Here is a 25,946-nt window from a genome sequence, read left to right as displayed (position 1 = left end):
TAGCACTATCACATCACTAATTGGTCAAGGGAACATAGGCCTTTCGCTCTGCATTTCAGAGGAGGTTTCTTATGGGAGAAAGGGAAGAGGGGGAAGGAAGAGGCTATTCAGAGATGTTTATCAAACCTGAAAAGCCAGTCCCTGGCAGCAGATGGTAGATGGAAAACAGGAAGATTTTGTGAAAAACTAGAACAGTATAAAAATAGTGGAAAGAAGGAAAGCATTATGACAGCAGGAAATACTAAAGTTTAAAGATTCACAAGGAAATACATTTACACTGTCTGTTGCTACATTAATAGATAAAAATGGAGCAATAGAAGAAATGCAAGGGAAATGAAAAAGCAAGAGCAGTCTTATGCACTGACAAACAGCTTGGGTCCAGGACTTGAAATAGTATATTAGACCAGAATGTTTTCAAATTTCTTCCGAGGGCTGGAAAAACGGGGTATACTTTAAACTTCTCACAAGTCTCCAGGACTTTGTATTAAGAAGCTGTGTTCGTGGTAAAAAGCAGATGAACTATTAAACAAGAAAACTACCTCTGGTTCACAAAGTTAATGAGCTGTAAATCACAGGAAGTTGATAGGGTACTCCAGGAAATTAAAACTGTATACTTCTGCCACTTTCATGCTCTTATTTGTCAGGGGATTCACTGCTACCGAACACAAGGAATGGACTAGATAGGCTAGATATATCTTTGGTCTGACATGTTTGTCCATTTTTATGGCTTTCTTTATAACTTTCTTTACTAAGAAATGACACATCAAGGAGATGGAAGAGAATTTATTAATGACAATATGTTTGACAGCCACTATACTGGACTAAAAAGATCCTGGCTGGAGCCAAGGACAATGTGGGTTGATACCTAACTATTCACTCCACACTCCAAGCGAACATACTTCAGTGACACAATTCCAGGCTGAGACCTCCTTACATCTCCATTTGCAACAGTCCTTACCATTCCCCATCTGGACCTTTCTTGAATAATACTTATTGTATTGTCCAGAAATTTTGCTGATTGTGTAACTTCATACAAATTGAATGCCAGAAGAAGATAGATATTTATTTCTTTTGTCATCCAAAATAACATTCCCCATTCAGAGCTACATGATGAACTTTCTCCTCTCAGTAACAGGCTCCTTTTTTTTTTTCTTTTTTTTTCCTTTTCTCTCTCTCCATTCCTTGTGCAACTCTGCCACTGCAATTACCACCTCATTTGTAGTGTCCCTCTGTTTCAGTACCAATACAACCATAACTTTAAAGTACTCTCGAGGGATATTTATACCACCTAGCTCTAAGCACCTAAGTTGGTCAAGTTATTAACCAGCTAGTCACTGCAAACTCCCTCTTTAGTCCATAGGGAAAGATCAGATCCTTCAGTCTCCTTCAGAGCAAGCATATTACCACAACCTGCAATTCTTGCTACTCAGGCGATGAGATTTTTACATGTAGAAGCTCCCAGCTGCTCTAAATTCCATACCATGCTACTGTCCTGGTTTCAGCAGGGATAGAGTTAATTTTCTTCCTAGCAGCTGGTGTAGCACTGGGTTTCAGATTTAGGATGAGAATAATGTTGATAACACACTAATATTTTAGTTGTTGCCAAGCAGTCAAGGACTTTTCAGCTCCTCATACTGCCCTGCCAACGAGAAGGCAGGAGGGGGTGCCCAAGAAGCTGGGAGGGGACACAGCCAGGACAGCTGACCCAAACTGGCCACAGGGATACTCCATACTATATGACATCATGCTCAGTATCTAACTGGGGAGTGGACCAGGAGGTGGGGCAGCTCAGGAACCAGCTGAGCATCAGCTTCGGGTGGTGAAAAATTGTGCTGTGCGTCACTTGTTTTGTATATTATTATTATTATTATTATTATTATTATTATTATTATTATTATTATTTTCATCATGATCTTCTTCATTCTCTGTCCTATTAAGCTGTCTTCATCTCAACCCACAGGTTTTACTTTTTTTTTTTTTCCCTTTTCTATTCTCTCCCCATCCCACTGGGATGGGGGGAGTAAGCGAATGGCTGTGTGGTTGTTTTAGCTGCCTGCTGGGTTAAACCATGACAGCTACCAAACCGACTTTAGTGGTAACCCAAGATAACATGGGTTCAAGCCTTTAAAGCACTTTCCTCTGCTACAAAGGTGCTGTTCTATAAGGATCATAAGAGATCATCTCATCTTCACAAAAACCATATATCGTCCTTGAAGCCCACACATAATGTTCCATAAGTAAAGCCTTGTGCAGTTGTGTGGATAAATTGCAAACACTTGCAATAGTTCCATTTGATTGAGCAAGATTAATTTTACAAATAACTCAACACAGGCTTAACTTCTGCCAGCCCCAAATAAATCAACTAAATTAACAAGCACTTGATGTCTAGGGGTGAACTACATTTGAGCTACATCAAAGTTTCATTTTTATAAAGTAATTTTTCTCCACCACGACTGTGTTAAAACACAGCTTACTAGCTAATCTTTAGTCTCATTTTTAATATGCTATTAGTATCGATAAAACAGATCTTACCTTGATCTTCTGAAGAGACCGGTGACCTGGAATAAAACAACAAAGTCCAGTCAATCTTTGGTATGAAATGGCCACAAATAAGGTTCAGTGTCACTGCAGGGAATGGAATATGGAGAAATGTGACTGTTTTATTCTTTAGTTTTATTCTTTATTCCTTAGAAGAGAGGGCTGGAAGGCATCTGACAAGAAAAGAGCAGAAGAGGGCAGAGACGTACTCTAGCAGCAGGTTCTGCAGCCCAGAGTGGCCATATGGACTCATGTCCATAAGGCAGCTGTTAGCTGCACTGTTAAGCATTCATGCCAAGAGTTTCCACAGGTACTTGGCAAAAAACTTATCTTCTACCGTTACTGTTGGAAATAGGTGACATTACTGGTGAGAAAGTCCTGATCCTCCAGAGATTATTGACGGGACCATAATTAAGTGTGGGCCAGAAGAAAATCTCACAACTAGGGGTGGTTGAGGAAATTACAGCTTCATGGGAACTCACAGTCATTAAGTTAGCCTTTTTTCTTACCATCAGTCAAGGTAGTGGCTAGCATAAAACAGTGGTCATAATTAATAACAGTTCATGCCACCTTCACAAAAGCAACATAAACAGACCAAAAAAAAAAAAAAAAGGTCTGGACAGATGCCAGTACAGTAAAAAGCAACATAACAACAGCAACACAAGAGTTAGATGATACCCTAACCAGTGGCTTGAGCCTCTGATCATACACTCCAAGAGAGTGAGGGGTTATAAAACATAAAGGGACCTCTCAGTGCCCCTGCTGAATTCCAGAGATTTGTGTCACAGCTCCCATCGCTAAGGATCACACTTCTCAACCTTTTGGTCAGCACCCACAACAAAGGAACATAAAGAGGTGCAAAGTGTTTTTCCTCCATTTTTCCCTTTGCTGCACTAGCGTGGCTTAGCAAACCTGGCGCTAACTGTACACCCAAATCTGGGATGTACCTTGGTTATTTAGACCACATTGACAGCACACAGTGGATTCAACCATTGCCTCAGCACTTCCCCAGCAAAGATTTTCAACTGCATATATAGCCTTCCCACCCAGGTAACAATGAGTTTGTTCCCATGGTGAATGGGACAACCCATGCTTCCTTTCCAAGATATATTTAATTTCGCACCAATGTACAAAAATAACAAATTACTAAAGATTTAAAAATGTTAGTGTTGCCAGCAAACAGATCAAAGCTGACATAAGAAAAGCAGCCACAGAGGGGTGAAGGGAAAAGAAGGAACAAAGGGGAAAAGAGCACATGTGTATTTAACTGAGTCAGCAGGGCTGAGGGTTGAAGGCGGGGGAAAGAAGGGTTAGAAACCCTGGATTTAGAGGAATAAAGGAGCTGAGGAAGGAGTCATGATCTCATTCCGTAACAGGGGTCTGAAAATGAACGTTGAGGGATTATATGACATCAGAAGCAGATATGCAACTATGTAGATGCAAACAGGAAAGATGGAAAGAAAAGAAGGAAACTTTCCTAATGAGGTATGCAAATTTTTAGTTTTAAAAAAGAGAGATTTGCAAAGAAAGAGAGGAAAGAGTTACAGCACAGCTGGAGCAATGGTCACTGTGAAAGGAAAAAATGTGATTGCCTAATTAAGATTCTGACTGTGCAAGAAGCCAATGTGTCTGTATGGATCAGAATTAATTAATCCTCTACTCCCATTAAATCCTGTGATTGCTGCTGAACCTCCTAGGCATGTATCCTGCTCTGCTGCCAACCAGGCCAGCTCTGCCCTTGCACTTTAGCCATGTCTGCAGAAATACAGTAGGAATGCAGGTAACCCAGAGGGTTAGCAGGCATCACTAGGATTCTGTCCCACTGCTTTGACCAGTTAGTTACAGGCCTTTCTCCACAACCCCCAGCAGAACCTCTTCTGAAGGTCAAAACTGAACACAGTGTTTCCTACAAAGTGAAACAGTGCAGAACAGGCCATATCAAGAAGTGCAAATTTTTAGGTACTTAAAAATAGTTTTACATGCAGAAGTCATGACAGGTTCCTTAGCTCCCATATTCTGATTCTCTAGCCATTGCTAACACCATATCCCACAGCATCGGTAGGATTTATTCCTTTGTTTTGTTTCTTAATTACACAGTTTCATCACCTTTCAGATCTTTATTTGAAACAATAAAATAAACAGTAGAGATTATCCTATAATTTGGCTCTTCTTCATGCCTGGTAAAACAGATGTCATTAGTTCCTTAAAGCATCAACAACAGGAGAGACACTATTGGAATACCACTGCCTTCTCAATTAAAACATTGAAGGGAGAAATGAAAAAATACATCTGTGCATATTTAGTGTGCCCAAAATTTTCAAAATACTTGCTTTGCTGCCTGCCTTGAACACAGGGGCTGAACAGTAAGAAATGTAACAGGTTGCTACTAGCAGTGTTTTCATTTGAAAGGCTTCTTCAAGCATCTTTTGGAACTGCGTAGCCTGTTATCATGAGAAAATAAGGTTTATATAATCACAGCATCTTGATGTGTACATATGCACCTCTGCCTCACCCTAATAAAGCTTGAGCTTGTTGGCTCATTTCGCCTATCATTAACAGGGGGGGTTGGACAGCCAATTCCTGTTTTCACAAGGAAATGCAATAGCATAAGCTCAAACTTTCTGACATAGCTGCGAAGACACAAAGAGAGGTTTTGAATATCTCAGCCACAGGAAAGCCTCAATGAGAGCTTCCGCCACTGGAGATACCAAAGGTTCAACCACAGTAAACTAGGCTTCTTTTGTTACACTACTGACATAAAGTATTTTGGCAAAGAGTGGAGACAGCTTTCAACATTCTCCTACAATTTCAGGCCATATGTTTTAGCAGGGGGAGGGATTTTTCCAAGCTATTCAAGTACTGGCCTAACTACACCAAGGGGAGTCTTGCTTGTAACTATAATGTAAGGAAGTGAGGCTGCTGAAAAGTCTGCACTAATAGTGTTGGGCATTTTATGCATTGTCTGGTCTACCCCATGCTTATGACAGGCTCTAAGGGAGGAAAGAAAGAAAGTCTAATGACCTGCTCTAAACCACATACACTCACTCTGCAGCCACAGGGGGCTTTCCTGACAGAAAAAAAGATCCAGTAGATGCTCATATTTCCGGTCACACATCTTTCTCTGGGGTCTGTAAGAAGTGTGAGGGATATACTGTGGCAGCACTGATCACCAGACGGGTGTCCTGAGAAGGGAGGATTCTCAGCTGCTAACATCCACACAGTAACCGTCCATCTAGCACCTCTCAGCTGCCCTCCGAGTGTGATTCTAGCTGTGTGTTAGACTGTCGTAACGAAGCAAGTTATCATTCTCACAACCTCTATGACTTAAAAAAAAAAGTAGAGACAAGTCAGAGATACTTCAGAAAAACTAATATGCTGTCAAGATCTGTGGTCCCACCTGGGTCAAAACACTTTGCCAAATGAGATCTTGAAGAGATTTTCATTTGGTTAAACAAAACAAAGCAAATCAACCCCCCCAAACCTTCAGGAAAAGGTTCAGGCACTGCAATATCCTTTTCTTGGCCAACTCAGAATAGAATTGCTTAAATTTTTATTATTTTTTTTTAATATCAACTGTTACTTTTTCCTGTTTTTATCTTGGTGTAAAATTAACTTGTAGAAAGAAAGACTCATCACCCCCCCACACCTCCCCAAAACAGTAAAGGCAGGCCAGATTGTCTATGACTGGCTACATTTCCAGAATCATGAGATTAAATTAGCTCTTCAACCAACAATGCTCTTTTCCCATGTGTAAGTGTGAAAGGGAAGCCAAATTTTAAATATTTTCACCAAAGGCGTTAATCTGACTTTTATCCTGCCCTGGTTTGATCGATGCTTTATGAAGATCTATTGCTGTAGTGACTAGTTGAGGGGAAGACAAATATTACTATGGCGATAGGAAGGGGATTCAGAAGGAAGGAAAAGGGGAAGTATGTTATCATCTCCGGTTTCTTGCCATGCTGTTTATACTCCTCCTTTCACTACAGGTCCTGCAGTAGTGTTCTCCGGTTGCAGAGTGGCAAGCTCTCCTCAGAAGAGATAACAGCACTTGCAAGCCTCAGTCTACACGGGGAAGCTGCGCATTGCCTGTTCCACCACTCCCTGCACAAGCAAAGAAGTACCTTTTGTGCTTAACACAAAATGCAGAAGGATCTCCCAAGAAATTAAGTACAAATATTTAGAAATGCATAAAAAAGCCTGAATGATAATGTAAAAAGCCCCTACTCGTACATTCACTAGATGCTTCCAGCAAATTGGAAGACTTATGATACTGAAGGCATGGGACATGCCCACCTAAAACAGCACTGTGCCTCAGAGTTCATGGTGTGATCCAAAGCTCACTGGAATTTTTCCACTCACTCTTACAGGCTTTAGATCAATTGCTGGCAAAAATCTAATCCCAAGTATAGCCAAGAAAGACTTCAATATCATACAAACCTTCCCCAAACAGCCAAACACTCACAGCTATTTCCAAGTGCACTTGCCAATGTGCGAGCACTAGATTTATTCAGCACTGGAAGGGTGGAAGAGGGAATATTCATTTCCAAGGAGGGAAGGGCAGGGACTATCACAACTTTGAGCCCAGTCAGCTGAGGCTTAGGAACCTAGAGAAATACAGCCAGCCGCCAGCAGATGAATTCTAACAAAATTTCAGCAAATGGGCACATTATTCATGAAGACAAAAGCCTCTGGAGAAACAAACACAGAGCTGATGTAAAGGAGCTATTTTAATCAATAAACCTGTAGCAGAAACCATCTGCACCAGGCCTATTTAAATCCACCCATTTACAATTTAAAGGCTAAATAACAATCTGTGTGCAGCAATTCTGCTGGTTTTTATGACCATTCCCCTTTTTCCCTGCTTAAGCAAGGTATTTCTGCAAACTTTCTAATTCAGTCTGACAATAGCTGCCTCTGACGAGGAGAGGCAAAGAGCTTTCAGATTAAACCCATGCCTTCTCATTTTGTCTGTACATCTATTCATAACTGAAAGTGGCATTTCTATTGGGATTTATTTATATATTCTCTGATTGTAATCAAAGAAAATTTTTAGCGCATAAAGTATTTTTAAAATAAAGGTGAGGCAACCCCCTCATTCAGCAATCTGCACCAACATCTCTGGGATTGGCGAGTCCCCTGTACCCCAGCTGCAGACAGTGACTCCTATCTTACTGGCAGAAAGGCAGAACTGCTTGCTCTCCTGGTCCCTCAGCATCTCCTGCCTGGAGGAGCCCAATAACAGTTAAAGATAATACTTAGCCTGGGCGTTACCGTTTTCTGCTATGGCACTTCATGAAAAAAAAAAAAAAAAAGCCTAAGAATTACTGAGAGCTTCCCCACACTTCCACTTTGACCCAATACATGCCTGTCCTGGTTCTGGCAAGGACAGAGTTAATTTCACCAGGAGCCAGGACAGGTGAGCCAAGCTGGCCGGGGGCTATTCCGTACCGTGTGACGTCACGCTCACCATAAAAGGGGCTGGTCGGGCAGGGGTGGGTTCGCTATTCCATACCATGTGACATCACGCTCACCATAAAAGGGGGCTGGTCGGGCAGGGGTGGGTTCGCTATTCCATACCGTGTGACATCACGCTCACCATAAAAGGGGGCTGGTCGGGCAGGGCCGGTTCGGCGTGGCTCCGGGACGGGCTCAGTGTCCGGTCGGTCGGATCGGTAAATTGTTCTCTGTTATCACCCACTGTGAATATCTGTTACCAGTGCTGTTGTTGACTGTTCCCCTCTCCCTTGCTGTCCCAGTAACCTGCCCTTACCCCAACCCTGAGCCTTTGCCGTTGTTTTTCCGTTCTCCTCCCCAGCCCACCGGGGGAGGGGGGAGCGAGCGGTGCGTGGCACCCGGCTGCCGGCTGGGGCTGAACCACGTCAATGACCAATTCAGTGACCTTGACACGCTGGAGAAGAGGGCAAATGCAACATCCTGCATCTCAGGAGGAATAAATCCATGCCACAAGAGAGGCTGGGGGCCTAACAGCTGGAAAGCAGCTTTGCAGAAAAGGATGTGAGGTGTTAGCAGAGTATGAGTTGAACATCAGTCAGCAGAGTTCCCTGCAAGAGCACAGCCATATGGACGATGGAAGTGATTTCTACCCTCTACTCAGTACTTGTAAGACTTGAGAACAAGACAGACGTTGACAAACTGGACTGAGTTCCAGAAAGGGCCATGGAGGTGGTGAGGGTATATGAGGAGAGACATATGAGGAGAGACTGAGGGAGCTGGGTTCGTTCAGTAAGAAAAGAAGGCTCAGGGAAAAATCTTATTGCCGCCTTCAGCTACCTAATGGGAAGGTATAAAGAAGACAGAGCCAGGGTCTGCTTGAAGACAGAGGAGGAAGAAGCAATGGTCACAAGCTGGGATGTGAGAAATTCAGACTGGATATTAGGAAAAACATTTTCACTGTGTGGATGACCAAACAGGGGAACAGATTGTACAGAGAGATTGTTGAATCTCCAGCTTTGCAGACATTCAAAACTCATCTGGACAAGACTCTTAACAACTTCATCTAACTGGACCTATTTTGAGTGAGGGTTTGGATTAGATGACCTCCAGAGGTCCTTCCCAACCTAAATTTTTCTGCAATTCTGTGAGTCTCTCTACAAAGTCTTCTGATTTTACTATCCCAGCTTTCCTGCCATTATTTCCTCTCAAATATTTCTCATGCACAACCACCATGCTATCTCACACACGTGGGAAAATGCTGACCAACAATGCTCCCTGAATCTAAAAAATTCCATTCAAGTTATTTATTAATTTGCAGAAATTCTTTTGGACATGTTCTGTTAATCTGTAATGACGATCTGGAGAGTCTAATTTTTTTCTAATTCTGCTAAAGGCCAAGATCAGTACTTTTTCTAGCATCTCTGTAACTTCCTTCTCAGTCTTCACCTGCACATCAACCAATGCCTCAGGCTGTTCACAGGAACTCCAACATACAGGAATGTAGCTTGGTGCTTCTTAGGAAAACAAGGGCAGCTCAGATGTATTCCTTGCTGTCTCAGGCATGTCTGTGTCCCTTATATTGTTCCATATCTTTTGTCATTAACATCTAACTTATTATGTCTTACCCTTTCTCTGTCCACTGTAGAATGCTTTGAATGAAGGCTTGGAACACCACAATGCAGCTGTACCTGACGTTGTACTGACACCCAGAGGAGTTGCCTGGGAATTGCTGCTTAACTAGGGAATAAAAGGTTTTATTGCAAAATCAGCTGTAAACCCAAATATGCTTAACCTTGATTTAAAAAAGAAGAAGAGAGAGATATGTTCTAACACGTTCTATCTTGAAAAAGATAGTTCTACCTTGGAATCAAGGTCAAAACATGACCTAAGAAAGCTGGCTTGTTATTTCCTTGAAAAAGAAGGTATGTCCAAATGACCAGCAGGATCACTGTAGGGTGATTGTGGGTTGTTTGTTGGTGTTTCTTTTTTTTTTTAATACTTGGCCTCTCTTTCTCATATGTCACCATGTGACATCAAAATATTTCAGAGGAATGTAAGACATTCATTTTGAAGACGTCCTGAGCCCAAGCTTCTTTGAAATGCTATTCTTCCATTTCCAGATTTGAATTAAAATTTCAAAATCCTCACTGACCTACCTGTCAATTGCTTGACCAATTTGGGGTGTAAAAGGCAAAGGAAAGGCAGTAGCTGATGTGGTCTAACACTAAAGGAAATAAAGCGAGATCTAGCCACACCATGTAATACTTTGGCGAAACAACAGACTAGATGTCAAGGGACCAGATGCTGTTTGAAACTGCTCTTTATTAAAAAGACCTGGGGCAGGAACGAAAGGGGCTAGGTATATGCACTGCTTTAACATCCTACATGAAAAAAATAAATGTTAGGCACAATCAGGTAACAAATCATTTGACCTCTCAACAACAGATCTGTGTACTGTCACTTTTTTCCAGAAAAAGATTAATGTAGAGATCGTTTTGCTCTGACTTTAACCTTTTATTTAACCCAGAGAAAGGAATTATTTTGGTAACTGCAAAGCCATGACAGCCACACTGCAAGCACATCAGGTATACCCTGATTCAGAAGTCTCATCCCCACTTGGCCCTCAGGTTAGATGGAGATAAAGCACATCAGCTGCTTCGTATCTTGAGATACCACCCGAATAATCTTAAGTCAGTTTGGGTTTTTAAACAATCTAGAAGCTACCCTAAGTGGTGTGTTTGTTACCACAAAGCAAACCAGTTGCTACAGATAAATATCCTTTAGTGGTTTTGGGAGAAGAGAGACTGAAACATAGGAATCCCTCAGAAACAGATTCTTGCAATTATGTTCATAAATAAGTGGCCTGATTTTCACAAGTGCTATGCACTAAGCAATCCTCATTTGTTTCCCATCTTTCAAAAAAAAAAAAATCACCTCAGCTAGTGTGCATAACACACAGGTCTTTCTATAATCCTAGGCAGAGCAGAATTGCTGAGCTCTTTACACCCCTGCTATAGAGTAATTAATAAAGAATAAAACTTGTAGTGGGAGTTTCAGATATGGTTTTGAGCTGCCCTTTTAGACGCATGGCACAGAAACAAGAATCTGGGAGTCAGGGTTATGCTGGCTCCAAGCCACCTCTGGCTCTCTGATTTCAGCTCTTGGCATAATTTAGCCAGGTCCATCTGTCCCTGCTTGCCCACGGGCATCAACGCTGCCAGGAACCTCAGCAAGGCTCTGAGTTACGGCCCCGCTCCTCATGTATTTCCCTCCCTTGCACACACCTCTGTGCCAGAACTGCTAAATGCTCGTTCAGTCTCGGCTACCGAGACAAAGCTGTGGGTTTCAGCGCTCCTTTCCCAGTGCAGAGGAGCAGCAAGGCAGAGACAACTTTTCTCCCTCCCCATTTGAACGCTTTTAAGCTTTCAGAATTTTCTTCTCTCACTCGAGAAATCCTTTGGAAGGCATTTTAAGAAGAGACAGTACCTCCTACACCCCGACACATAAGCCCACATCCAGGGGACTAGGACGTGCACCCTAGACATAGTAAAGCAAGGGCAGCTCCCTGCAGAGCAGCCGTGCCAAGACGCACAACCTGGGAAACTTGTTCCCTGTCCCTCAGCAGTTCCTAGGTGAAACAGAGAATCTCTCCCCAGCCCAAACACACTAAACCCAGCCCACAATCACAGGTACTTTCTATTTCAAGCAACATTTTCCAGAAGAAATAAACCTCTTCCATGCACAACTCCACCAAGCAAAAACAGCTCACCAATATATTTTTCAAGCAGCCCTAGTGAAAAACCTCACTTTTTTGTTTAATGAGTCAAGTGAAGGCTCATGTCAAAATACTGCTCCCAGCCACATCCAAACACTCTGAACTTTGTGGGTCTAAAATACTAAACTGTAAACTTCAAAAGACAACCTATTTTCACATGACTATGCTATGTCTCTAGCTTTTTGTTGCACAGTATATTGATGCTTTCCGGTTTCCAGCCACAGATGAAATCCAAACATGCAGATATCCGAAGAATTAGAGAAAGTTAGCAAAGGTTTGACTTTTTGGAGTTTAATGCTGTCAACTCAGGCAAAGTAGTACTTCTGTGTCATAGTCTAGAGCAGTTATTTTACCAAACTACGTTTCTCTTCTCTTAGCAAGCCTGTTAAACCAGAACTTAGGAATATGAACAGGGTATTGATAAATACAGTCTGAATGCATATTATGAGATATCCTAGTGTGAAAGCTTGGACGCACTATGTGTGTGTTACATATGTACAGGACTGTTTCGTAGCCGTACCCTGAAGCATATTAGTTTTGGCTTTGATAAGACAGCTTGGTACTGAGTGAGAGCACATTAAGAACCAGTCTCTTCTCTGAGCAGATGGCAGCTCCTTATGGCAGGGACAGAGCACATGGACACAGGCTTGCTATTGCTGTGCAATGCTCAGAAAACTAGCATTGGGAGGGTTTGGGGTGTTTTTTTCTTACTTCAACTCTTATAAATAATACGTACACACAAATACAGACATACGTATTACCTAAACCTACAAAGTTCACTACTTTTCCAACTTTTATTGGACTGGAAGCCTGCTGTGCTGGAGGATATTCACCCTACATTTGTAACAGTGCTTAAAGCAAGCCCGGAAGAATACATGCTTGCTTTCTGTCAATCCTATATCACCCCAGTAAACCCCGTTAGCCCATCTTCCAGTGCCTTAAATGTCACTGGGGGCCATAGGTCTGCTGTTTTCCACCCCGTAAAGCTGAAGAGAAGGATATTCACATTCTACAGTGGCATCATCGGCTCCACTCTCTCCTCTACCCTTCTCTTGCCAGGCACAGTTACCACATGCCTGATGCTTGCAGGAAAGCAGTAGGCCCTAAAGATCAAATTATCAAATGTCATTTTCTCTCACCCAGCCAAATGGAAAACAAGGGTACAAGAAATGACTGTCTTGATATGTTCCCTGCCTTCTTTGCTGTAGAGCTGCTTTACTTCTCAGTACAGATTCTGCTTCTCAATCCAAGGGCTAAAGTAAGCAAGCAAGGATGGAAGAAAAGGGAAAAAAGGGATAAGGAAAGAGTTGTAACAAGAAAAGAGAAAAAAGAAATAACTCTACTGCTTCAGCCTTGGCTATCAGCCATAGAGTGGAAAGTAGATTTATAGCTGTTATACCACTTAAAGAAAACCAAGGCACCCAGCTATCTGTACTCTGTCAACATCAATTTTATCCTTTAAACACACTCCAACAAAAAAAAATTAGATTCCATGTGGAAACCTCTTTTTCATCCTCTTATCTACTGAAACTATTCAGAAATCATTTTCAAGCTAGGTGGTAGTTGACTTTTCAACATCCAGGTAGGAAGGTCCCTTTGTCAAGCACATGCGAATTCTGTTGCTTGAAATCACCCCAAGGAAAAGAGGAGAGCTGGACTGCTTGCATTTCCCTTTTGGAAAGCAGGATGTCAGTCAGAAGCAACATTTCTCTAAAGAAGCCAATTTGTAGTCTCATGGTGTGTGGGAGTGTTTTGCATGTCACTGTCTACCAAAATAATTTGTCAGCAGGGTGAATTTCCTCAGCTGTGCATCAGGTGTTGAGATGCTACAAAAATCATTAAGAGCCCTCATTTTGAGGGCTTGGGGGCAGGCTGGTGGGAAAAGAGGAAGCTAAAATCCCACCCAATCCACTCTGAGGAACTACATTCTGAATAATAAAATTATTTGGTAGTAAGTACTGATGAGAAAAAAAACCATCCTACAGGATGTACTCTATTTCCGCCACATATTGAAGGGGCAGAAACACAAACCCACCTCATCAGATGTGCCTACTGTTGTTAAAATCCCTTAGCAATTCAGGACCTCAACAGCAAAGGCTGGAGACTTAATTCTGGAAGAAAACAAACACTATTTGCATTGCAGTCACATACACAAATAAGGCCATACACATGCAAATTTAAACCAAATTCTGATTTCTTCCTTTTCCAATTACAGTTACCAAGAGCAAAAGCAAAAGACGATGTCTTACAGCTCAGTATTACTGGGAAAGTGGTTGCCAGAAGGATGTGTAAGTACCAAATACTAATGACCGTTTCAGAAATTTTAATAAGTAAAAAACATTATTTTTCTACACCTCAGTTCTTTGTAGATAAGGCAGGAGTAACAGTAGTGACATAAAAATTCTACTAATTAACAGGGGAAGAGGTGATTAATTAAGGTTTTCCATGTATTCAGTCACTTGCAGGCAACACCAGAAGTTGCTGAAAGCTCATGTTAAACAGTTTCCAGAACCATCTGATTCTCGCCATTTGCAAAGATCCCTCAGGTCTGGCGGGTGCAATCACCGTAGAGCCATGGCTCATCCCCTGACATAGCAGGGACAGTGTGTGGTAACACTTTCCCTAATCTGGCTTCCGTATCTTCAGATATTAGAGCAAAGTGCCAGGATCTTCCCATGCCCAGAACAGCCCTGAGATGGTACCAACATGGCTGACGTAACGCAAAGCCTCTTCAATGCTGAGTTGAGGACATCTGTTACTGTGTTTACCTCACGTACACAGTCTGTAGGTGATACACTTGGAATATATCAAAAACATATCTCATGCGGGCCAGTCTTTGAAAAGATATTTTGGTGCCAACATTCCTCTCCATCCTCTGTGATTTTAGCATTGTTTTCCTCTCTAAACTGTGTTCTTTTTTTCTGCAGTTGAGTCAAGGTGTGTCTACTAATCAGACATGTCCAGGAATCCCTTCTACTGGCTGTGACAGAGATGAACATCACTAGAACTAGAGACATCGCTTGGGGAAAGTGGACATGGATTAAGTGACAATGTGGGAGAGGCTCAAAACCAACTTGTGAATTAATGTTTGTCCAGGTAAAAGTCTTATTTCCAGTTTCATGAAAAATCATTTCTCAAATTCATATATATTCTGTATCTACAGCTGTACTTGAGGTTGCTGTATAAGCAACAGAAGGAAACAGAAAACTTCTAGAAAAATTGTAAGAGCTGGACACTCAAATTAGCTTCCAAATAGTAACAGATACCAGCAGCAGTAGCTGTCCTTAAAGAAATTTTCGAAATCCCACAGGCTGCAAAGCAGCACTGGGCACTAAACGAGATTTTTCTTTGCTGTCAATCTGGAAAGAGCATGAATTTCACTGGGAAGTATTTCTGTCTGCAGTGCTACAGTCTCCAGATTGTTCTTGTATTCAATGATTGTACCACAAAATAAAAATAACTATCCTGGTTTTGAGTAGCTCTGTACTGAACTCACTATACAGAGAAAATAAGAGATTCAAACTATTTCTGGAAGGGTTTGATTTTAACAGCATATGGATCTCACAGAGAAAACATGGTCCTTATTGTCAGCCAAATTCCACCATTTTTAAGAGGCTGAAATTGTTGTCTGGATGGCAAGAAATGAAGCTTCAAGACAAATTATTCAAGCAATGCCAAAATTTTGCTAGATTTTCATTGTTACATTTTAAGTCTTTAAGGGAATGAGAAAGGCCAGAAATATATCTTTTTAGAACTGCAGGCACATGTCTTCAAGGTAGAATTCCAAAGGAAACCAATAATTATTCCTTTCTTCCCCACTGAAAATATGCAAAAACAATGAAGGCGGCTAAAAACCTGAAGTATATGGAGAGAATTAATATTCACCACAGGAACATAAAGTATATGATATTCATTATGTACCACATCTGGGCAGTAGAGTGTAAAAAAAAAATTAACAGGTGCCGCCTTTGTCAAGAAAGTCTCCAGAAATGGGAGTAGGGGCAGATTTACAACAGCAACTGAAGAAAAGATCTCCTAATGGTGGATAAATTGTAGCTTCTAGCCAGAACGTGCACAAGATTTTAAGTGTTGTGACTATATCATGCTGACAATAGTGAGAGCTTTCAAAATACAGAACCAGACCCCACACTGAGATGCATCACTTTTTCCCACTCAGTCAACTTGCTTTCCTTCAAAACAATTTCTTATCCATTTGCTATGTTCTTATAATTGTATTTGGTTTTTTTGCTTTCTCCAAAGTACTTTCCGTATTTAACCCATGTTTACCTTCTTCTCAATCATTCGCAGTTCACTTTACACCACTTTTCCTCTTCTTCGAGTCCAAATCTTTCCTTTCACTAACACCTCCTCTGTTTTAATATCACTTTCATAGCAAGAGGTGGAGAAATGCTTTAGGCAAACCTTTCTCATGCTCCGCTTTAAGGTAGTAAGAGTGGCGCCTTACAAGGTATTTGTAAAAGCATCTAAGACAACAGAAGAGAAAGAAAAGGGAGAGCTGAGCATAAACAGACACTGCATTTTGTTATGCTCTAACTCTATTATAAGGACTACACAGGAGTGTACAGTGGTGAGATGATGATTTATGCCTTCACTCAAATAAGATTTATTTGAAAGCAATCTGTACTCATGGAGCCTCATCTGGGATTTTAAACAATGGAAAGTAATTTGTACAGGTGTAAAAATAGCTGGTTAAAACATACGCACTTCACTCTTGTGGCTTAATCTTATAAATGCAGCTTGAACTAAATCTGAACCAGAAAACTAATTCAGATTTTGCTATCAAAACACACCAGAGAGGACTACTTTGCCTATTTAAGAGCTGATGCTGAGTTTTCCAATGTAAGAATTTTGGGGAAACGAATTTTTCAATTCTTCACCAACCTTCAAAATTTTAAAGGTTCACTATCACTAGGCAGCTCCTGCCTAGCATGTTCAAATCCTAAGAGTGACCTCTTTATGTTTTCTTAACTTTCCCTAGAGGACCATTCCCTCTTCTTTCTATATGCAAACTTGCATCCCTGATGCTCTTCTCACCTTGTACCACACAAAAATTTCTCTTAAAAAAAAAAAAAACAACAAAAAACCAAACCACCTTATAACATCTGTACTGTCACACTGATTTCCTGGGCAATGATCTGATTCTTGTGTCTGAGTTAAAACGTTTGGCATCCAGCCTTTTTCTTCTTCCCTCACAGGAACTAGGTTATTATTGCCTCATAAAGCAGTGCCTGGGTGGTATTACTAGCTAATTAATGTCTATTTAGTGTAAAGGGCTGCAGCCACCTTCCAGGCCCTACAGGCATTTTTTTTCTTCCTCTCTCTGACAGGACCAGATGGTATTCTGGCCAACCTTCGCCCACCCTTCACGAGCCATGCACTCAATTCAGACAATGCATCTAGCAGCTTTGGAAACACATTACCATCACTGCTGGACAGATGCTAGAAGAGTGGTTGTTACTGGCCCAAACAATAGGAAAATTAATTACTTCAATTAAAAGATGTAGATTAAACCTCTACCAAGGTATAGTCACCTTTTCATTTTTGTATGCTGTTGTGGTTTTTATTTTTTAATTTTCTAGCTCTCATCACATAACAGGGTGACAAACACGTAACTTGGAAGAGAAATACACACCCAACAATGAATGGTTACGGCGGGCTATGAGGCAACGGTCATCCCCATCTCACTGCACCATTTGATCATAGGATAAATCAGGATGATGAACCCATTTATGTTCAAAGGAAGAGTCCAATTACACGTTTCAGTGGAGTCAGCCCAGAATACTTAGCTTTTTTCAAGATCAAGAACCAGTAGTCCAAGTAATTGTCTTCCTGTGGTTTTTGTATGCACCGTTCTCACTAATTTGATGTTCCTATTAAGCTATGAACTGCCCCAGCTCCTGGTTACTGCATCAAGATGCTGTTTCATGTCCTGCCCACTCCACACATTGGTCACACATCAATGAGCCATCAGAAAGGGAGCAAAACATGAAATACCATCAATAAAAATCCATCTGAAAATTAACTAACATTAAGTTCACTTAATTAAAAACAAAAGCATAAGTAATTTTCTCTCAGAAAGACCCCTGCCTCAAAACCATTACATTCTAATTACTCTTTACCCCAACAGCTTGTCATCAAAAGTAACGCCGAACATCATAATTATTTTTAGATCACATATTCTCTTCTCTACTTTCATCGATTGAAGTAATTTAAGGGATCTCTCTATTTTCATACTTTTTCTTTTTAGCTATACTCCTCACTTCTCAGAAATAACTACTTCATCTTAAATAGGTTTTTATTTATATATATATATATAGCGCGATGCGAGAGACACTCTAAGCAGTCTGCTGCCATGCTATGACCAGCTGTGGTCTAATCTGCTCCTAACATCTGAGGAGGGTCACTACCAACCTCTGTTTGGGAGAAAAATGACCATTGAGAAAACAGCCCCCATGGATCAACTGACGATACTTTCTCTCGCAGCAAGTCCCCTGTCACTTGCCCTAGTGGCAGGCTGTAGGATATAGCACTTTGAGCTGGAAGTGCTGCACAGTATTTTGGACTAGATGTAAAACACTGGAGACTGATGGCTCTGGGTGATATTACTAGCTAATAGTAATAAAGACCCATGAGAACTCCACGTGCAGGAGGAATCATCCCCTTTATGCTCTGCCACATTCCTTTTGGGGAATTTTCCTAAAATCCTTTCTGCAAGTTTTATGCAGAAAAATAATTTCTGAAGGGAGAAACCTCTGTAAAGAACCTGTGAGCTACTTCAGCTGCCAAAATATAATAGTGCTTTCTAAGATTTTCTTTAAAGTGCCAAGTTAGAAAGATTTTTTAGGTTGCAAAATCAAGCACCCAGAAGCTTGGAAATGCCAGAGCTCATGTCACCTGAGCATCGCACTCCAACCCTGTTGCACTCAAGCATTTTGACAACCTTTAATCACATTGCCACCTGTTACTTTCTTCTACTGGACTCTTGCCTCAGTGTTTAAGTAGAGACCTGCTTGATATCTTTTTGTATTTTGTATATGCAGTGCAGAGCCTCAAGATTTATTTATTCCACACTACCAAAACTGTGCACAGAATGTAAATGATTTTCTCCTAAGCATCTCTGACAGAGCCTCCCCATAGTATCCAAGTTTCTTGTGAGCATGAAATTAACCCTCACTGTGCTCCTCTAAGGTGAGTTTGCAATATTATCTGTATTCTGCAACTGGGCAAATGAGAGTCAGAAGGAAGGCAGGCACAAATTTTCCATTAATTTTAGTAATACAACCTGAGGCACACAGAAAGCCTATTTCTCAGTTTCCAGCCCTTCACTCTCTTTCAAAGTCTCCTTGTAATGGCCTCCCAGGAACCCATCCTACTTCACAACAGACATGTGTAGAATGACGAGCCCATTGTTACTGGCCATTTGTGAAAAGTTTGTTGTAAATCTGCATCATTCAGAAATTCTGTCAGGGAAATTGAGGGGAGAAGCCAGTCCTCCAGAGTAGCGTTTAACTGCCTTACCTGTAAAAATACCTTGCTTTCTCCACTGCAATTCCCTGCCTCATTTACTATACACCTTCCAGCTCGGCAGCAAATGAGGCAGTGTCTAAACATACTTCAGAGCTTACCCACCAGTATAATGAATAACCTGTATCAGCCCGGAACTCCAGATTCTGGAGAGAAACAGCCACAGACCATTTCCCCCATGCCCCTAACCCGTCTCACTCATCTTTTACCTATCTGCACCCCACGTCCTCCTCCTTTTTGTTACTCCCATTCTGATTTCCCAGACATCTGTATGTCCCCTGTGCTAATAATTGCCAACTCTCATCCCCTCGCCCTGCTCCCCAAGTTCCTGCACACACTCCCTTTTGCTTCTACTCCTTTGGCTCTTGCAACCTCTTTTCCTTCTTCCTCCGTACACCTTTTCCTGACCCATCTTCATTTGACGAGAACTGCTGTTTCCTTTTTCTCCTTGCTACTGGAGAGCAGCTGGAGAGCAACGCAGCCCCCCTTCCCTCAGCCTGTTGGGAGGCCTGCAAGCAGGATTAAGCATGGAAGGGCATAACTCCTCTGTGAGCATATGCGGACAGAAACTTTTGAAAGCAAAGCTCTCGAATCTGAGTTACCTGCAAAGTGCACGAACAACCTCATCAGCAGGGTAAACTCAGGAGTACTTTTCTCAAGACAGCAAAAGGCATCTCCCCGGTATTATGGTGACACTTCATTAAATGTCAAGCCCCCAAAACTTCATTCCACTGAAGTTCATTCCACTACCAGTACTGAAATGTCTCAGGAAACAGCTACTGGATTTATTTATTTTAAATAAGGTAATTTAAAGCAGCACATTCCTCACATATCTTGTCTTCAGAAACAACGGACTTTTTTGTTAAAGTTTTTCTTTTACTTAGAGAGAATCAGTCAAAGACTGAGTCTTACCATGAAAAATCTCAGCCAAAACAATTAAAGTTTAGAGAAGCAATAAAGAAAACAACTCCTTCTAGTAGGCAGTGACAGGTACACTTTACTCTGGGCAGTGCTACTTGACTTTTGTTGTAATTAATAAATCTACCAAACATAATTGTTCCCGTTAAGCAAACATTTCCAGTCACACTGATGTAAACAAAATCATTCTTCTTATCAATTAGAAGCTAGTCCACATGTTGTCACCATCACTCCACAGTACTTAAAAATGTCTAAAAGCATCATTTTTTCCCCAGTTCTGCCAGCTCCAAATTTCAAGCCCTTCCATTCCAGTCTGTGGAAAACTGAACCTGCATTCACCATCCTTCACATTGCAAAGAGCATAAAAACAAGAACTGATCCAGAAGCCCTCAGGGTAATGTGAGAAAACCAGGTGAGTGTCTCCTGGCAGTGCTACCCACGTCACCCCTTCTTACCATGGCATCTCCTCCTCCTGCCAGCAGTTTCCAGTTTGCTGGAAAGTTTCCAGTTTGTAGCCACAGGGCTACACAGCCTCCAGTCTACACTGCATCTGCCCTGGAGCTGTACTCAGCAGGCACCTTGCAGCCCCCTTCCACACACATCCAAGAGGGAAAGACAAACTGAAACAAGGACCACATGGTCACTATTTCTAATTTTTCTATACTAAGTTTTAAAACCCGTCTGTAGGGATCCAGATACAGTAGAACTACAAACATAAAGCAGAAGTGATATACACAGTTATACATTATGTACTTGGGTGGGGGGAACAACCCCAAAACACTAGAATTTTTCAAAGCCAGAAACAAGGTTGAGACAGGTACTTCCCATCTAAACTTTGGCAGCGATTATGGATCTACTGCTGTTTTTGAAAATCTAAAGTGAAAGAACCAAAAAGCTGAGAACCACTTTAAGTGGCAAGAAGAATAAGAGATGCTCTTACACAAATCTGAACATGGTAAACAGGATTGTGATGGTAGAAATCTCTTACATGGGGCAATTATCAGCAACAAAACCACTGTTTAGTCATCCTACACTGACAACCATATCTCTGGTTCAAGATTACACAAAAATGATTCCTTACATCTTTGAAAGTAATAGTAGAGGTTTCTGCTTTGTCACGTTGCATCAGAGCTACCATAAGTGTGAGTGCTTTGGTCTTTCTCATAACCAGTTGCCATGAAGGTTCCTTTAGCTGGAACTTCAGGCATCCAAAATACTGTATTTACTTTTGGAAACTTGGATCTAGGTTTATTAAGAGTGCAGGGTGCCCCAGAGAAAAAAAATAATAAAAGCAAGAACATATAATAATGGAGAAAGAGGAAGAAACAGAAGGGAGGAACAAAAGAGAAGAAGTAAAAGGATTTCTGTAATTTCAGCACATCAGCACAATTAAGCTTAAAGGAGCCACTAGGAGTTGTCTGTGGTGATGGTGACAGTGCATCATCAAGCAGAGAAATGCAGAGGGCTCTTACTGCAGCATATGTGTCTGGCTGGCGTCCTTTTGTTTGTCAGGTACCTCGTAGTGTGGGGAAATCTTGCCGAGGCCGCTGTCACTCAGCATCCTCTTTCGAACCGCAGGGTTCCACCGATCTGATATTCTAGGGAGGGAAGAAGGAAGAGAAAGGCATTCACCCCTCAGAAATTACCTCGTGTGCTCCACTTTGAAGCTGTCTTATGCTTACTGGTTCCCAGCATTTTTCAGCACATAACAAGCTAAAATAGCTTATTTCACTATAAGTACAAGACTGTTCCTAAGGATGAATAGGAGCATTTCTGGTCTGCCCAGAGGATGAGAAGAAACATAGACACTTCACTATCATTCTTAGGCACAAAGGACTTCAGGGCCTTATACAGTGGTATCAGAGCCCTGACCATGCAGAGAAGGGTTTGTAACTCCATCAATACAGACTTACAGCGGGGCAGATACAGTCAGGGGGTGTGAGGAGGTTAACAGGTGCCGAAGTCCATTAGCCCTGCTGTGTGTTCCAGGATGCCTAACAGAGCAGATGTCATTCCACTGTCCTTCTATCATTACCATGGCTGCATCTGATCCCCAGCTCCTCATCTAAGATCTGCCCTCCCGCATCTCCCAACCCTTCGGAAAAGGGGACCAGAAAAGAGATGCCCATCTCTAATACGGCAGCTGAAAGCCAGATCCCAGCACCACTCACCCAGAGGCCTGCTCCACTACCAGATCAGGCATTCCTGGTGGCGTCCCCACCTGCTGTGACATTACCAGCTCTGGGTCCAGAATAAAAATCTCGTCCTGCGAAATTTCCGTCACAAAGTGCAAATGTTCCTGTTGGAGTGATACAAGGAACAAATAATGAACCTGCAGCATCTCTGGTCTCTGAGAGCACTCAGCTGGCTATAGGAAAGCTAGGTGCACATCAGGGTCTCTGAAGAACATTCATGAGACTTTGTCTGTGTATTTATTTAAGTGCACACATGCACACACACTAAAACCAATGCCACTGGAGTCACCAATAAATACTTCATCAATTTCAAGCCAAACAAGATTTCCAACCTGCAAGCTTCACATTCACACAACACTTAAAAGGCTGCTACTCAGTGATTACGCCGTTCACCTGAAAAGTGGAAGTCTACCCCAAAAGCCAAGGCTTGCATTTCAAAATGAGGACCAACACCTATGGTCTGCCCTCCAGCGATGGCTGGCAGAAATTTTCATTGTTTGGGGGTACTCTCCCTGACATCCATTGCTTATTCATTCTGATTTCATATCTCCGTTACCAAAGCTCTTTCTCAGTCCCGCTTTTTTGTTATTGACACTGAAGGTTCATTGTCCTTCAAAAAACACTGCATGTGAGTAGGCCTGTCTATGTAGGTGAATGAGCAGGAAACTTCCCACAGTTTATGCGTTGGGACCATCATACAGTATTGATCTTTTCCCCACAGAAACACAGGGCAACGGAGTAGGAGGGAAAGATGACTGTTTGTACAGAGTCAAGTATTAAAGAAATGCAGAATAAGCCAAACAAAGTCACATTGCTCAGTTCCATCTGTAGCAGCATCTTCTTCACCCTTGCTTTGCAAATATTAAAGTATAACTTCATCAAAGCATTTATATGACCATGTACAAATAAGTCCCATGGTGGCTACATGCAGATGCTGAACCTGGGACCTCTGAACTGAAGCCACAGCTCCTTCTGCTTTAACTAAACCACCAGCTGCTTTTGCTAGGAAACGATCATATGTTCATGTGATTCAGAAACAGCTTACACAGTTCTCAGGGGGATCAGATACAAATCACCACCATGTGAAATCAACAGTTTGCACTTAATGTTGAGCCACTAATTGGCCTGTTCTGGCCACAAACCAGAAACACCAAAAGCTCTGTAAAATTTTCAAAGCGTCTTTTAGAAAATCTATTCAGATTGTCAAATCTGTACCACAAGCTTGAATCCTGTGGAGCTACATGCTGGTTTGGGGTTTCTTGGGAATATTTGATACCAACTTCTAACGTCACTTTAATTTCCACAGCTATTCCATGTCACACACACAGGATCAAGACTTCTGGTGACTAAAAGCATCAGTGAAAAGATAAACTCAAATACTCTGGTGCCACACAGATGCCCTTAGACTTGATAAGGATGACAAATGTAGATAATTCTGATCTGTACACCAGATTGGTAGTAAACAGAGGGGCAGATAGTCAGCAGATATAAAACTTCAGTGAAACGATGTGAATTGCATCAACTAAAAAACAGCCCAGAATTTTTTGTCTACTTTTCATGAGACATCAGTAGCATTTTAGAATACACATGAGAAATGGCAGATAATTCATTTTAACCTGCATCTGACATAGCTTTTAAAAAAAAAAAAAAACACAAAAAAACTATAGAAATGGTAACCAAATAAAGATTTACCTGAGATCTGTCAATGCGGTAAAAACGATCAGCAGAAGTTGCTGCAGGACAGAAAAAACAGAGCCGCAGTGAAGAAAATGGTCTGAGCAGAACTGCATGGACAAGATGGGCTGAGCTAACATCACTACCATGTAAGACAACCTCTGTGTCAGTGAAGTCACAGTGGTTTCACAAGAACATAATCCGATTCATTCATTATCTCCATATTCCTATCCCATTATATGGTGAATTTAAAGGTGAGGCTTAACAAAACAATATTCACTGAAATTATTAACTTGAAATAAATATTATAAAAAGTATAAAATGGTTTTCAGGCTCATAAAAAGAATTGATTACATTAAAATATGTGACAGAAAAAGCTGCATTGTTCTGATGAGAGTATAGCAAGCATATAATGAAATTGATGGGTCTAATAGGATTAATTCACATTTTGAATCTAAAGAACAATAACATGCTTTGGAGCTCTTTGTAAATCAAATGCATGGCCACAGATATTCACCCTGAATTACCAATACACTCAAGGAAAATTTATGCTACTCATGAAAAACATATGAAAATAGGGGAGATTGTCTAAATAAAGCACCTAATATGAATCTTGTCACTGCCAAATAATTTATATTACTAAACCCAGAAGTATTTTATCACCTACAATGTGCTTCATCAGCTGTGATTTTTTTGTTTCTGCTTTGCATTTAGTTTGGCCAGGGAAATCAGATTTGTTCATTCTGGATTTTTGACACAAGAGCACAGTGATGTAGCATTGTAGGTTTTGGCACTGCAAGGGAATATCAAATCCCTAAAGACAAAAACTGACTGCATCTACCCACCCGGCTTTCTCCAAAAACCAAACAGATTCTCAATATGGTTTTTTTATCAATTTCCCTCATGAGAGACAAGGAAGAGTGATTAGAAATTGCCAAGGAGAAATTGTTTTTGTTTAGAACAATATAAATTTCAGTCTCTCCATGGTGAAGCTTTTGTAAAAGCAGATGCCATCCATTTTAGCTGCTAATTCCAGTGCTCTGGAGTCTGATGTAAAGCCCAGATAAGCCATCTGCTTTGACAAAGCCTGGGTCAAATACAAGTGCAGCTCTCCAGGGAGTTACATGAAGTGCAGTCTTACAGGGAAAGGGAGGTACACTCCTGTCACCTAAACACTACACTACCTAGACACTATAGTACTTAAAGAGAAACCAGAGTGAAGAACACAGTTTACCAACAGCAGAGCGTTGCCACCACCAGCTGCACTCTGTGTCCAGGCAATGCCATGCAGCAAATGCTACTCATCACAGCACAGACAAATAAACCAAAACTCTAACCACCCTTAACATGTCCCCTTGGGGCGACAAAGCTGCATCAGATATTTTGATTGCTAGATGAAGGGCCTGTTTCATTTTTCAGGGGGAAAGGGGGGCACGCAGCTCCTTTTTTACCTGCTCAGTGTAATAAGAAGGAACAGTTGCCCCTCCATAGTAATACTCTCAGATGCACTATCCCTCACATGCACACCAGAAGCAAGCAGCATGCTAGGCACAAGAGAAGGGAGATGCACTTACCATCTAGGAAGCACCATCTAGGAGAGAGCTTCTGAACAGAAAGTACTCTGGGGAAAGAGCTTTCCTGGTCCTGGATAGGGCAGGGAAATGACATTAAAAAAATAACAAACTTTTTTCTCTAAAAAGGAGTATTTTCGAGTCTCTGCTTTTTTTCATTTTGCTCTACTGACATTGCACAATGTGCAAAACCTACATAACTCTCATCACTGTGAGGGAGGTGCGGCACTGGAACAGGTTGCCCAGAGAAGTTGTGGATGCTCCCTCCCTGGAAGT

General features: G+C 41.5%; 1 protein-coding gene across 8 annotated transcripts in view; it reads right to left on the bottom strand.

Moving 5' to 3' along the window:
• DGKI (diacylglycerol kinase iota) overlaps positions 1-25,946 on the bottom strand; it is a 230,807-nt gene that overhangs the window by 37,923 nt on the left and 166,938 nt on the right. For 7 of the 8 annotated variants that reach the window (XM_054808326.1, XM_054808350.1, XM_054808335.1 and 4 more), the window contains 5 exons: positions 25,674-25,743; positions 24,118-24,158; positions 22,402-22,529; positions 21,703-21,828; positions 2,533-2,558 (listed from right to left, as the gene is read on the bottom strand). In XM_054808326.1, the coding sequence (XP_054664301.1) occupies positions 2,533-2,558; positions 21,703-21,828; positions 22,402-22,529; positions 24,118-24,158; positions 25,674-25,743 (391 nt within the window). The remainder of the gene's footprint in view (positions 1-2,532; positions 2,559-21,702; positions 21,829-22,401; positions 22,530-24,117; positions 24,159-25,673; positions 25,744-25,946) is intronic. The other variant, XM_054808374.1, reaches the window with a different exon arrangement.

Source organism: Grus americana, chromosome 1 (genome assembly GCF_028858705.1).
Source record: "Grus americana isolate bGruAme1 chromosome 1, bGruAme1.mat, whole genome shotgun sequence".
In the NCBI taxonomy this organism is placed as follows: domain Eukaryota; kingdom Metazoa; phylum Chordata; class Aves; order Gruiformes; family Gruidae; genus Grus; species Grus americana.
Note: the sequence above shows the minus strand (reverse complement) of the source record. Positions and strands in the feature narration are given on the sequence as shown.